This window comes from Bombina bombina, chromosome 3 (assembly GCF_027579735.1).
Source record: "Bombina bombina isolate aBomBom1 chromosome 3, aBomBom1.pri, whole genome shotgun sequence".
Classification (NCBI taxonomy): domain Eukaryota; kingdom Metazoa; phylum Chordata; class Amphibia; order Anura; family Bombinatoridae; genus Bombina; species Bombina bombina.
This window is the reverse complement of record NC_069501.1, coordinates 463,647,683-463,664,056: the sequence shown is the minus strand read 5'-3', so window position 1 is coordinate 463,664,056 and position 16,374 is coordinate 463,647,683. Positions and strand designations below refer to the sequence as shown.

The 16,374-nt window shown below is 35.9% G+C and overlaps 1 protein-coding gene across 1 annotated transcript in view; it reads right to left on the bottom strand.

Moving 5' to 3' along the window:
• ETNK2 (ethanolamine kinase 2) overlaps positions 1-16,374 on the bottom strand; it is a 163,885-nt gene that overhangs the window by 49,859 nt on the left and 97,652 nt on the right. Inside the window, exons 4-6 of the mRNA XM_053706708.1 lie at positions 14,538-14,680; positions 14,363-14,446; positions 10,918-11,078 (exon numbers count right to left, since the gene is read on the bottom strand). Coding sequence (XP_053562683.1) covers positions 10,918-11,078; positions 14,363-14,446; positions 14,538-14,680 — 388 coding nt within the window. The remainder of the gene's footprint in view (positions 1-10,917; positions 11,079-14,362; positions 14,447-14,537; positions 14,681-16,374) is intronic.

Sequence of the window (16,374 nt, the reverse complement as noted above, 5' to 3'; positions counted from 1 at the left end):
CATATGATATGATATAACAGAGACAGTATAGTATCATATGATATAACAGAGTCAGTATAATATGATATGATATAACAGAGACCATATCATATGATATGATATAACAGAGACAGTATCATATGATATGATATAACAGAGACAGTATAGTATCATATGATATAACAGAGTCAGTATAATATGATATGATATAAAAGAGACCATATCATATGATATGATATAACAGAGACAGTATCATATGATATGATATAACAGACAGTATCATATGATATGATATAACAGAGACAGTATAGTATCATATGATATAACAGAGACAGTATCATATGATATGATATAACAGAGACAGTATAGTATGATATGATATAACAGAGTCAGTATAATATGATATGATATAAAAGAGACCATATCATATGATATGATATAACAGAGACAGTATCATATGATATGATATAACAGACAGTATCATATGATATGATATGATATAGCAGAGACAGTATCATATGATATGATATAACAGACAGTATCATATGATATGATATAACAGAGACAGTATAGTATCATATGATATAACAGAGACAGTATAGTATGATATGATATAACAGAGTCAGTATAATATGATATGATATAACAGAGACCATATCATATGATATGATATAACAGAGACAGTATCATATGATATGATATAACAGAGACCATATCATATGATATGATATAACAGAGACAGTATCATATGATATGATATAACAGAGACCATATCATATGATATGATATAACAGAGACAGTATAGTATCATATGATATAACAGAGACAGTATAGTATGATATGATATAACAGAGTCAGTATAATATGATATGATATAACAGAGACCATATCATATGATATGATATAACAGAGACAGTATCATATGATATGATATAACAGAGACCATATCATATGATATGATATAACAGAGACAGTATAGTATCATATGATATAACAGAGACAGTATCATATGATATGATATAACAGAGACAGTATAGTATGATATGATATAACAGAGTCAGTATAATATGATATGATATAAAAGAGACCATATCATATGATATGATATAACAGAGACAGTATCATATGATATGATATAACAGACAGTATCATATGATATGATATAACAGAGACAGTATAGTATCATATGATATAACAGAGACAGTATCATATGATATGATATAACAGAGACAGTATAGTATGATATGATATAACAGAGTCAGTATAATATGATATGATATAAAAGAGACCATATCATATGATATGATATAACAAAGACAGTATCATATGATATGATATAACAGACAGTATCATATGATATGATATGATATGATATAGCAGAGACAGTATCATATGATATGATATAACAGACAGTATCATATGATATGATATGATATAGCAGAGACAGTATCATATAATAGGACATAACAGAGACAGACAGTATACTATGACTTGTCCCTATAATTTGCCACAGGCCACAATTTTCTTAAAGATTTTTTTTTTGTAGCCACAAAGAGCCCTTGTACTGTTCTATGAAAGTTTATGCAGATGCTCTGCCATTATAGGGCCATTATAATTATTATTATACTTTGTTAGATCATTTTATTTTATCACTAGCTACCCTGCAACTCTATATGTGCAACCCCAAGCACAACCTAGTCCCTACTATAATTAACTCTATCGACAACCATCCCCCACAGCAAATAATGACTGACCCAACCACCTACCACTAGTATTCTGGATCTTGCCTTAAGAGTGAACCTAGCCCACCCAACATGATCCACCAACCATTATTACCATATCAGTCTTATTATCCCCTACAAACAATCACACATACTGTAATTATCTCCCCCATATGATCCCTCCCATTGGTAAAAAGAAAACATAAAGAATGAATATATATAATATACTGTATATTACCACTCTCACCATCTTTTTAACAGCAGCAAAGAATAAGGTATCTCATTAATGGCAATGTGCTCTGAGTTAACACTTAGGGCTAGATTTATGAAAGCCCTACGGCAGCAAGTTCTCACAAGAACTTGCTCGCCGTGATTTATCAAGCAGCGGTCACCAGACCGCTGCTTCCCTACGCTCTTTGCCACCTCTAAACTGGCGAAATTCAATCTCCTCGGTCGAGTCCGACCGAGGAGATTGACAGCTCCTGCCCGCGCGTGATTGGCTGTGCGCGGGCAGGGGGGGGGGGGATTGCACGTGAGCGCAAAATTGCGCTCGTGTGCAATACCGAATACCTGCGGGTATTTTCGCCCCGACACAGGTGAGCTGAGGCGTACAGGGGCGCGTATACGCGCCCCTGTACGCCTCAGCTTTAATAAATCTAGCCCTTATTATTTATCCTACTCATACTGGAATAGTTTGTTAAACGTTTTGGCAAGCACAAATAGAGGACTGTTTATTTTGCATATATTTGGTAATGCACTGTTAGCAGTTTTAGGCTTTGTATCTATATGTTAATTTGTTTTGGTTCCTTTGTGTTTAATTTTGATGATGTTTATCTTCTTTATAACTGTATAATGCAACAGATCAAATAAACAAAGCACTAAATAAATTAAATTAATAAATAAAACTATACTCTCCTTTAATTTATTAGTTAGGAGTCTGGATAAAGACAATAATTTTATTACACAAAAAAATGTATAAAAGTGTATTAAAGTTTAGCATATAGTGACTCCAAAATGTATTTGTAGTGTAACTAGGACTATTAGCATTTTGGGATAATATCCAACCCCTTATTTATATATACTGTATATATACAATGATGAACACTGCATCATTTTAGTCTTCTATTTATTGCAGCAGTCTGAACTTGAATGACATTTTATACAGATGAGAAAATTGTATCATGAATTATTATCTGAAACCTATTACATTTAATTCATGAACTGGTATCTGAAACCTATTACATTTAATTCATGAACTGGTATCTGAAACCTATTACATTTAATTCATGAACTGGTATCTGAAACCAATTACATTTAATTCATGAACTGGTATCTGAAACCTATTACATTTAATTAATGAACTGGTATCTGAAACCTATTACATTGAATTCATGGTATCTGAAACCTATTACATTTATTTCATAAACTGGTATCTGAAACCTATTACATTTAATTCATGAACTGGTATCTGAAACCTACCAAATTTCATGAACTTACTGAAAAACATTTTATTACAGTAAAGTAAACTCAACATCTGGGGGTAGATTTAATAGGCAGCGTATGCTGATTTTTACGCCCGGTTTCCGGTTTTTCTGAAACATAAGTTAAGAAGCAGCGGTCGTAAGACTCAACTTGCCTGTAACTTGTCCTTAACTTGTCCACCACCTAGGCGGACTGCAATCATCCCGATCCGATCCAATCGGTATGATTGACACCCCCTGCTAGAGGCCGATTGGCTGTGAATGTGCAGGGGCCGGCATTGCACAAGCATTTCACAAGAAATGCTTGTGAAATGTTAAATGCCAACAGCGTATGCTGTCGGCATTTAGAGATGTTGGGTGGATATGATTCGCTGCAACCCGGCAATTGTTAAAAAAAACATAATCCTACGACCCCTATTTCTGACTTCTGCCTACTCTTTGCCCGGTTACTACTGCCTGTTGTGGACATCTCTGAGAGTCCCTTTAGCCTTGTTCTTTACTGAACATTTTTGTAGGATTATGTTTTTATGGCACACTTTGCTTTTTAGTGTGGCTTACAACAGTACTCTAGGGTTTCTATATCCCATGAACCCCTCACCACTCCCCGGAAAGAATAACACTTCTCAAGATGAGTTCAGAATGTGTCTTTTACAGTATTGAAAGAGTTTTCACCTTAAATAAGTTCATCACTAATTTTCATTTTATTTTTGCGATAGTTAAAAGGGGTATTGTATTCAAAATGTATTCTGGTAAATTAATTGATAAAAATGAAACACCGTAGCAATATGCAAGTTCAGTTCTTTAACTCTGTGTCCAAATAGTTTTCATTTCATACATTGCTTAAAACAAACTAGGCATATTATAGAATGTTTAGGAAATGTGTAAAGATAATTTTATTCCATACTGTGCATTCTATAGAATACCTGGAAAAAAAACACTTTGCCTGTAAATTGTATATATATGTATCATGTATGCATGTATATATATATATATATATATATATATATATATATATATATATATATATATATATATATGTTGCGGGTAAAGTAAGAAATTGGGTAATCCTAGCATTACCTGGGTAAACCTGACATTACCCAAGTGGCTGTGGGTAAAGCCCGATGTAACATGATAAATATTCTCAGAGTGCATCGAGTCACCACATGAAACATATATACGATGCACTGTAATTCACACATCTCCACTATCTTTTTTGCCTTCACCTGGGAAGTTTAAGGGGGGGGGGTTGCGAAGCCTCCCTAGTAAACCTCATTCCCCAAGCTTCACTTGGGTTTGATGCCAGAGGATCGGCAGGGCGCCTTCCTTGAACCCCCCCCCAGGCAGAGACAAAAAAAATTGTGTAGATGTAAAATACTTCATGCTAAAAGTTCCTTTATTTGTCTGAAGCGTTCACTGCGATTAGCGCCTCAGGCCTCCCACAGCAGAACGTTATTTTGCTGTGAGGTGACGTTTCCACCTCTTATCCAATAGCGGGTTAGCTATCCAGCATGGTGCCAGGTGGCCCGCATGGCTATTACAGATAGGCTTTATAGATAAGGAAATAGCTAAATTATTGATCACTGACTATCCAAGGTGCCCGGTGATTTTATACAGAACCAAAAGTACTTAAAAGTCTCACAACATTCCTTGACGCCCGAAAGTCTCAGCTATTAAGTCCTTGTAGCAACCGTTAGCACCATATGACAGTTTCTATTTATAGGATATTGTGACAAAAACTAGAGCATTTTTGCGTCATTTTTTGAATCAGTAGAGATAAATAGTTATATACTGCATGTATAAGTTTGTTTTGTGATATAAGTCCTTTCTGTGTCAATTGGCAGTGAGAGCATGGACTTTACAATATATATAGTTTTGATAGTTAATGTTTGTCATATAGATAACATTGTGCTCACTGCCATGGAATTATTAATGAGTCAGCACTGATTGGCTAAAATGCAAGTTTGTCAAAAGAACTAAAATAAGGCGGCAGACTGCAGATATAAGGTAATCACAGAGGTAAAACGTATATTAAAGGGACATGAAACCCATATTTTTTCATGAATCAGATAGAGAATAAAACAACATTCCTATTTACTTCTATTTTTTAATTTGCTTTATTCTTCAGAGATCCATATTGAAGAAAAAACAATGCATATTTAGATATGCTTTTCAACAAAGGACATCAAGAGAATGAAGCAAATTACATAATAGAAGTAAATTGGAAATTGCATGCTCTTTCCACAACGTGAAAGAAAAAAATGGTGTTTCATGTCCCTTTAATATAACCGTGCTGGTTATGCAAAATGAGAAATTGGTAAGGGATTATCTATCTTCTTAAACAATATATGTTCTGGAGTAGACTGTCCCTTTAAAAAGTGGCAAATATTTTTTCTAAACACATGATTATTTCAAATTAAAATGTTTATTTAAGCTTCAAATCCTAGATATCGGTGTGTGAAGAGATAATGAAAGAGGGATATTATTAAAGGCTTTTGGGTTATAGTATTTTACTCTATTTTTAAATTTATGAACTGACATTAAAGGGACAGTCTAGTCAAAATTAAACTTTCATGATTCAGATAGAGCATGCAATTTTAAATAACTTTCCAATTTACTTTTATCATCAAATTTGCTTTATTCCCTTGGTGGTATTTTTGAAAAGCTAAACCTAGGTAATAATAATAAGTAGTATTTATATAGCACCTTTCTCCCAGTGGGACTCAAAGTGCTTTTTCAGCGCTCGCTCTTGGAATTAACTAAATCAGCAGCTGAATAGTAATAGTTGTTATTACCCAATTTAATGGTACTCATTTTATCGACCTAGGAAGGATGAAGGACTGAGTTGGCCCTGCCGGAATTTAAACCTGTGACCTTGGATCATTTAAACAGGCTTTTTTCTAGTCATGGAATTTACCAACTTAGCTACCTCACCGGCCTTGGTAGGCACAAACCACCTCTTAGCTCAGAGCATTTTGAATGTTTTTCACAGTTAGACAGTACTAGTTCATGTGTGTGTCATATAGATAACATTGTGCTCACTCCTGTGGAGGTATTTAGGAGTCTGCACTGATTGGCTAAACTGCATGTCTGTCAAAAGCACTGAGATAAGGGGGCAGTCTGCAGATGCTTAGATGCAAGGTAATCACAGAGGTAAGACATATATTAATATAACTGTGTTGGTTATGCAAAATTGGGGAATGGGTAATAAAGGGATTATCTATCTTTTTAAACAATAAAAATCTGGTGTAGACTGTCCCTTTAACAAAAAACAAAAATCTTTATAGACTTTAATGAACATTTTTATATGTACTACTATTTTAGTTCACAACTCAAACATTTTCTAGGTCTTTGTACGTAAAAGCCATCAATCAAATTTAAGAAAAGAAAATTACGAGATTATAAATTTCAAATTTGCTTCTTTCCCATCATATTCTCTGTTAAACAGATACTTAGGTAGGTGTCTGAAACACTACATAGCAGGAAATAGTGCTGCCCTCTAGTGTTCTTGTAAATGGATAACATTCTTGCAAATCTGCTGCCGTATAGTGCTCCAGAAATGGGCGGGCTCCTAAGCTTACGTCCCTGCTCGTCATCAAAAGATACCAAGAGAGCGAAGAAAAATGTTTAATAGAAGAAAATTAGAAAGTTCTTTATAATCGCCTGATCTATCTGAATCATGAAAGAAAAATGTTGTGTTTTATATACCTTTAATTATATTACTGGTTTAAATATTGGAAATATAAAACAAAAGTTTCAGTTTCTATAAAGCAATTGGTGATGCCATGTTATAACCTAGGTTTCCTTCTCTACTGAGTCCAATTATGGACAGTTATAAATGAGTCACTAGGTTGTGCAGCCAATGACTGTGTAGAATATAGCAGTGCTATGTCTGGAGTCTGCACTTTCATTTTTAACAGGAATTGGAAAACCCACAATTTTCATAATTAAATGGAAATGAAACCCAAAATATTGTTTCATGATTTAGGTAGAACATACAATTTTAAACAAATTTCCAGTTTACTTCTATTATCAAATTTCCTTCATTCTATTGGTATCATTTGTTGAAGGAGTAGCAATGTACTACTGGTTCCTAACTGAACACATAGGTAAGCCAATAACAATCGGTATATATATATGCAGCCACCAATCAGCAACTAGAACCTAGGTTACTTTCTGTTCTTGATCTTTCCTAGATAAACTTTCAACAAAAGATAACAAGAGAAGGAAGCAAATTAAATAATAGAAGTTAAATGGAAAGTTGTTTAAAATTTAAAATGATATGTTTTGTCTAAATCCTGAATGTCTTATTATGACTTTACTGGCCCTTTAAATGGCAGGGAGAGGGGACAACTAATTAACAAAAGTAAATGCAAATTTTTTTACACGCTAATTCTGTCCTCTACTTCACAGGGCCACAGGCGCACTAGCTAATAGGAGGACATTCTTCTTTAGCGCAGGCCCTGGGAGCCGCCATGCTAAGTCTCCTACTACTCTTGATTAGAGCGTCTCTCCAGTACGCTAAAAATAAACATTTTACACCACAGGTTAACTTTTTCACCTGTAGCAAAGGAACATGTATATTTCTTTAACGAAAACTAATGTAAATGTTCCAGTAATGGTCGTTAAGTTTAAAATGCGACTAATACAGAATAACAAGGGCAATGAATATTTGAAATACAAAATATGTGTATAGACAGAGGGTTAATATAAAGATGCCTTAATGTATAGATAGATAGATAGATAGATAGATAGATAGATAGATAAGATTAGGAAGTCGGATCACCTGACTATTTAAGGTGCTCATGAACACCTGTGTTTGTTTTTTTCCTCTCTACTTCCTCCTCATTCTTCTTCTGCTTAAAGGGACACTGAACCCACATTTTTTTCTTCTTTCGTGATTCAGATAGAGCATGCAATTTTAAGCAACTTTCTAATTTACTCCTATTATCATTTTTTCTTCCTTCTCTTGGTATCTTTATTTGAAAAAGCAGAAATGTAAGCATATGAGCCGGCTCATTATAAGTTCAGCACCTGGGTGGTGCTTGCTTATTGGTGGTTACTCACTGTACAAACAAGTGGTTATGCAGCTTCCATAGGAAACAACAATCAATAGGGATTGTTGCCTATTCAACAATCCGCACAAATATGCCAATGCGGATCTCAGCAGTGTGTAAGCAGCATGTTTACACAACATATACTGTGTGTTCACTAAAAATGGTTACTGTTTTGTAAAAGTTCAAATAAAGATATGCAAACTAAATTTCACTGTGCATTCAGTAAATTTATTACAATTGCTAATCTCGCCATTGATTGGATGGTGAGACAGGTATGTGTGAAAAGGTTCACCTAAGCTGGAGCATATTGTTAACAATATTCCAAACTCCTGGCAATGTTTCCCCATTATAATATAGTTTACTGCTATAGAACACCCAGGAAACTCCCATGGAACACTAATATTAGATCACCATTGTTAATAAAGAACATAAAAAAAAAACCTTAATAAGAAACGTATATGAACTGGGGGATTCTGGGTATATTGTACATGTGTATGCACTGTGTTATATAAAAAATACTATTTTATCTTTTTAAAGTCATTTTGTTATTTAAATAAACATGTTTTTTTTTTTTACTTTTGGGGTATTCTTTTCTTTTTAGGAAGAAGATTTTGTGTACGGGTTATTAATATCACATAGAAGATTATTATTTTTTAATATAGGATTTTTATAGCCACTACTAGGTTTTCACTCTACTTTGTTTAATTCTAATATCATGGCCACACTACCAAACGTGTTACATGTTAATTTAATGTTTGTTACAGAGAGGCCTCAATAGTAGAAGTTACCCTGTTCAGTACTGAGAACATTTACTTTGATACCTTTCTATTACAATTGCACTATACGACCAAACGTTTTATTAAAATAGAACTGTTGTTAAACTTTTGTTAAAAAGCAGCGACATATGGAACCGGCCCATTTTCGGGGCACTATATGGCAGCAGTTTTGCAAGAATGTTATCTGTTTGCAAGAGCACTAAATGGCAGCTTTATTTCTTGCAATATAGTGCTCCAGATGCCTACTTAGGTATCTCTTCAACAAAGAAAAATTGCATGCTGTGTCGGAAACATAAAAAGCTTTTAATTTACTGTCTTATTTGCACATCTGGTGATGACCAGCGTATACATCTCCTATATTGTAAAACATTGTTCCTCTCTTTTTTTGTTGTGAATCTAATAGAAAAAAATTATTTTATGCATAACATGTTTTTCTAACCTATTCCTCCATAATTTTGAGAATGAGATGAGCCAGATCATTTGAAATGTAAATATTTATTATTAGTAACATTTTTGGAAAATATGAAGAAGTTAAATATTGTATGTAAAATCAAGTCTTAGAATGTTATTTCAATAATTTTAGTGCCTTTAATGTGACATAATACATTATTAGTTATGACAAATGTAAACTTGATGCAGATTTCTGGTTATAAAGGAAGAGTTTGATTTTTTTATTTTATAGTGTGATTTTACTTATCCATAGTCTCTGGAGAACAGACCTCAAATAGCGTGTCACATTGTCTCATAGCGTGACTTGACAGCTCTATGAACAGCAGGTGATGAGATCTATAAACAGTTAAGGCTGTGACGCACTGCAAGAGGAGCGGCGCACAGCGTGTAGATGCGGCTGTGCGTGCTCAGTGTGTCCTGCCTTTTCATCTCTGAGCAGTCTGCTGCGTGAGGTTGCGTAGCTGAGCGCTCAGAGATTAAAGGCTGTGACACACTGCAAGCGATGCGGCGCGAGGCGGAGCAGCTGCTTCGCACCACCTCGCATCGCTTCTTAAGTTCAAATATTTCATCTCTGAGTGCTCAGCTACGCGCCCTGACGCAGCAGAGTGCTCAGAGATGAAAAGGCAGGACACACTGAGCACACACAGCCGCATCTACACGCTGCACGCCGCTCCGCTTGCAGTGTGTCACAGCCTTAAGTGCTCAGCTACGCGCCCTGACGCAATAGAGTGCTCAGAGATGAAAAGGCAGGACACACTGAGCACGCACAGCCGCATGTACACGCTGCGCACCGCTCCGCTTGCAGTGTGTCACAGCCTTAAGTGCTCAGCTACGCGCCCTGACGCAATAGAGTGCTCAGAGATGAAAAGGCAGGACACACTGAGCACGCACAGCCGCATCTACACGCTGCACGCCGCTCCGCTTGCAGTGTGTCACAGCCTTTAATCTCTGAGTGCTCAGCTACGCGACCTGACGCAGCAGAGTGCTCAGAGATGAAAAGGCAGGACACACTGAGCACACACAGCCGCATGTACACGCTGCGCACCGCTCCGCTTGCAGTGTGTCACAGCCTTAAGTGCTCAGCTACGCGCCCTGACGCAATAGAGTGCTCAGAGATGAAAAGGCAGGACACACTGAGCACGCACAGCCGCATCTACACGCTGCACGCCGCTCCGCTTGCAGTGTGTCACAGCCTTAAGTGCTCAGCTACGCGCCCTGACGCAATAGAGTGCTCAGAGATGAAAAGGCAGGACACACTGAGCACGCACAGCCGCATCTACACGCTGCACGCCGCTCCGCTTGCAGTGTGTCACAGCCTTAAATATTTGAACTTTAGAAGCGATGCAACGCGGTGCGAAGCAGCTGCTTCGCCTCGCGCCGCATCAGTTGCAGTGTGTCACAGCCTTTATAATCTGACATGCAGAGGCAAGGGTTTAAGGAGGAGACACAGACTCACCAACACAAATTGATTGACTTGGACAAAAAGAGTTTCCACTTCACTTTCTGGAACTTCTCCCTCCTCTTGCATCAACCTCCTATAGGCACTCAGGTAATGTCGAAGCCACTGTATTTGAGTCTGTCTGTTAGGGAACATCTGATAATCTGGCTCACTCACACCTAGAAACAAAGACATATAGGGCCAGATTACAGTAACGTGAAAGCGAAATGAGGTTTATAGTCGCTGTCAGCATGCGTCAGGTTTAGCGCTGGTATAACAAGTGGATGCAAACGCATGACCGCAATCGCGGTTCACGCTAGAATGATTACCACAACTTCAAAGCTCTGGGTTCGCAAAATAAAAAAGTTTCACAAAACACATCAAAAACATATTAAAAAGTACAGTTACACTCATAATAACACTATGTAATAAAACATATTTTTTTTAAATTGCATTTAAAAGTTATAAGGGCTCAAAGATATGTGGTCTCAGGAGTTAAAAAAAAAATAGATTTAGAAAGAGCATGCCATTTTAAACAACTTTCCAATTTACTTCTATTATCTAATTGGTTTAATTCTCTTTATATAAATTGTTGAAAGCATATCTAAATAGGCTCTGTAACCGCTGATTGATGGCTCCACATAGATGCCTTGTGTGATTGGCTCATCAATGTGCATTGCTATTTCTTCAACAAAGGATATCTAAAGAATGAAGCAAATTAGATAATAAAAGTAAATTGGAATGTTGTTTAAAAGTGTATTCTCTATCAAAATCATGAAAAAGGTTTTTTGGGTTTCATGTCCCTTTAACATGCCTAAATATGTATATGTATGCATATATACATATATATGTGTATATATATATATATATATATATATATATATATATATATATATATATATATATATATATATATATATATATATATAAAAGGAAAAGTCAGGCCAGCACTCACGAGACCTCCAACAACTACCCAGGGTGCTTCCAAGGAAATCTGCAAACTTAAAAAAATTGATGCACTCTCCAGGATAACTTTTGAGTGCCTGTCGAAGGGGGTAAAAACCCGAAACGTTACAAATAAAGAATAAAAATACAAATAAAGAGGTGACGTTAATATAAATCCTGGAGAGTGCATCAGTTTTTTGACGTTTTATATATATATATATATATATATATATATATATATATATATATATATATATATATATATATATATAAATATATATATATATATATATATATATATACGCAGTATGTATATACACATATAAACACAAATTTAAACATATATACAGTAGACATATATACACTCACCGGCTACTTTATTAGGTACACCTGTTCAATTGCTTGGTAACACAAATTACTAATCAGCCAATCATATGGCAGCAACTCAGTGCATTTAGGCATCTAGACGTGGTGAAGACGACTTGCTGAAGTTTAAACCGAGTATCAGAATGGGGAAGAAGGAGGATTTAAGTGACTTTGAACGTGGCATGGTTTTGGTGCCAGACAGACTGGTCTGAGTATTTAAAAAACTGCTGATCTACTGGGATTTTCACGCACAACCATCTCTAGGGTTCACAGAGAATGGTCCGAAAAAGAGAAAATATCCAGTGAGCGGCAGTTGTATGGACGACAATGCCTTGTTGATGTCAAAGGAGAATGGGCAGACTGTTTTGAGATGATAGAAAGGCAACAGTAACAAATAAACACTCGTTACAACCAAGGTATGCAGAATACCATCTCTGAACGCACAACACATTGAACCTTGAAGCATATGGGCTACAGTAGCAGAAGACCACACCGGGTGCCACTCCTGTCAGCTAAGAACAGGAAACTGAGGCTACAATTCGCACAGGTTCACCAAAATTGGACAATAGAAGATTGGAAAAATGTTGCCTGGTTTGGTGAGTCTCAATTTTAGCTGCGACATTCAGATGATAGGGTCAGAATTATGCGTAAACAACATGAAAGCATGGATTCATCCTGCCTTGTATCAATGGTTCAGGCTGGTGGTGGTGGTGTAATGGTGTGGGGGATATTTTCTTGGCACACTTTGGGCCCCTTAGTACCAATCGAGCATCGTTGAAAAATGCCATGGCCTACCTGAGTATTGTTGTTGACCATGTCCATCCCTTTATGACTACAGTGTACCCATCTACTGATGGCTACTTCCAGCAGGGTAATGCACCATGTCACAAAGCTCAAATAATATCAAACTGGTTTCTTGAACATGACAATGAGTTCATTGTACTCAAATGGCCTCCACAGTCACCAGAGCTCAATCCAACAGAGCACCATTGGGATGTGGTGGAATGGGAGATTCGCATCATGGATGTGCAGCCGACAATTCTGCAGCAACTGCATGATGCTATCATGTCAATATGGACCAACATCACATAGGAATGTTTCCAACACCTTGTTGAATCTATGCCACGAAGAATTAAGGCAGTTCTGAAGGCAAAAGGGGATCCAACCCAGTACTAGCAAGGTGTACCTAATAAAGTGCCGGTGAGTGTATATAAGTGCATTGGAGCACTTTGCAGTCAAGTAGATGAAAACATGTTAACGCATATTTATGCAATATTCATATTTAATAAAATGTTACACTGTGTATTTACTGTAAATATTTCACATTCCAATGTTCTGCACATAGCAGAATATGTTCTAAGTATGTTGGTAAATAGATAAATAATACATATGTACACACATATAAATAAATATATATATATTTATATGTGTGTATATATTTATTTATATGTGTGTATATATTTATTTACATGTGTGTGTATATATTTATTTATATGTGTACATATGTATTTATATGTGTGTACATATTTATTTATATGTGTGTACATATGTATTTATATGTTTGTGTATATATATATATATATATATACACACACACACAAACACACACATACATATTTAGACATGTATATCTATGTATCTCTATGTTAAAGCCCTTTGCCTGCCTTTTTCCCCCTAATACCTGAGACCTTATATCTTTGTGCCCTTATAACTTTTTTTATGCATTTTATTTTGTAATAATATTTGTTAGACAGTGTTAATATGAGTGTAACTGCACTTTTAAATGTACTAAAAAAAAAAAGGTGCCGGTATCCACAGATAATTGATTGACATATTGTGCTCAGTAACTTTTAGAAAAGCAAAGGGACAACGTTATTTACAATGCTTGATATATTTTGCAGCCCCCTCTTGTGAAAACTATAGTATTTACATGGTTTAAACAAATATTACCTGTTATGAGATGGCAGATGTGTTGGTACTCAGTACGGGTGAGTACCCCACAAAGAAAGCCCTGAGGTGTAACAGTTAACCAGAGCTCTGAAGTCACGTTACAACGTTACAACAATGTTAAATACAATTAAATGTCCATTTCCCAGATCATGCTATATAAAAAATATATATAATGCCTATAGCAAAATATTTGTTTACCTACCTGCAAACTCATTAAAATGATTAGCTATGTCATAGGCCTGATAGTTATATCCGGCATATTCATAATCGATAAAGCGAACATGGCCTGCGGAAAATGAAAAAGGAGTAACCAATCAGAATAGTAATCATTTTTAAAACCCTCACCATACATATCCCACAACTCCCATCATACATACCGTCTGCTTCATTGTAGATAACATTTTTGCATAGCAAATCATTGTGGCAAAGGACTATGGGAGATCCTAGTGTTGGTAGGTAAGTTTTCAACCAATAAAGTTCTTCCTCTAATACTTTTAAGCTGGGAGTCCCTAATGGCAACCTACAGAAATAATGAGATGAACAAAAATGTATTAGAAATGGCTGATATAGAATTACGATTTCACATTGCGCTAAAAAGCTTTACTGTTCTGATTCTATAAATTCTAGGTACTATCTTTTCACTCTTTCGTGCAGTTCTTCTGTGAGTTGTGTGAGTTTTACTTTGATAGATGTTAGCCATAGCACTCAAACGTTCGCACTCATAAGACAGACATTTTAACTAAGGATATGAGAAGTCAGGTAAGTTTCAAAATATATCCAAGTGTTTTAATTTTAATTTAGTTCTATTATCAAATTTTCTTTGTTCTTGGTATATTCTGTTTAAAAAAAAAAAAGCATGTGTCTCAGGAGCGTGCACGTGTCTGGAGCAATATATGGCAGCAGTTTTGCAAGAATGTTGTCAATTTGCAAGAGCACTAGAGGGCAGCACAATTTCCTGCCATAGAGTGCTCCAAACACCTACCTAGGTATCTCTTCAACACAGAATACCATGGGAATGAAGCAAATTTTATAATAGAAGTAAATTGGAAACTTTTTAAAATGACCTGTCTATGGGGTAGATTTATTAAGCAGCGAATGCTGCCTTTTGCGCCTGAAACGGAAGTTAAGAAGCAGCAGTCGTAAGACCGCTGCTCCTTAACTTCTCCATCACCTTTTAGGTGGCAGACTGCAATCATCCCGATCCGATCAGGATGATTGACACCCCCTGCTAGCGGCCATTGGCCGGGAATGTGCAGGAGGCGGCATTGCACAAGCATTTCACAACAATGTTAAATTCAGACAGCGTATGCTGTCGGCATTTAGCGATGTTGGGCTGACATGAGCTCCGCCCGGCATTTGTTAAATCTATCCCTAAATCACAAAATAATTTTTGGGAGTTTCATATCCCTTTAAGTGTTTAAAAGTTTATTTTTATTAGTTGGTATTTTGTTAAAGGGACAGTTTACACCAATTTTCATATAACGGTGTGTAATAGACACTTCTATAACGAAAAATATACACAGCTACTGATCTAAATATCCAGTATAATTTTTTTTAAAACAAACTTACTTAGAAGCTCCCAGTTTAGCACTGTTGATGAGGTTAGGCTGGGGCACCCACTGAAAGGGGCTGGGAAAGCAGAAAAGCAGACACTCCCCCCTTCCCTGAATATGAAAAGACAGATTCACAAACAGGAGAAGCAGAAATCTGTAGACCAGGGTCTACATCTGACACTGATGGGCTATATAAATGGATTATCTACATTTAGCCACCAATCAGCAAGCGCTACCCAAGTGCTGAACCAAAAATGGGCCAGCTCCTAAGCTTCCATTCCTGCTTTTCAAATAAGGATACCAAGAGAACAAAGAAAACGTGATAATAGCAGTAAATTAGAAAGTTGCTTAAAATTGCATGTTCTATGTGAATAACGAAAGAAGAAAAAAAAAATTGGGTTTCATATCCCTTTAATTTGACTTTCCTATCCCTTTAAATGCTGGCATAAGCATTTGTTTGCCATTTTTGCTATAAATATATATAATCACCAATTAGTAGCTATCTCCCACTAATGCTTCTGAGCCAACTAGATTTACCTTTCAACAAATGGTACCAAGAGAATAAAACAATTTTGATAATAGAAGTAAAGTGGAGAGTTTTTTTTTATTTACTTTACTGCCTATTTAATTATGGACAATCATTAATTTTTTGCCTGTTCTT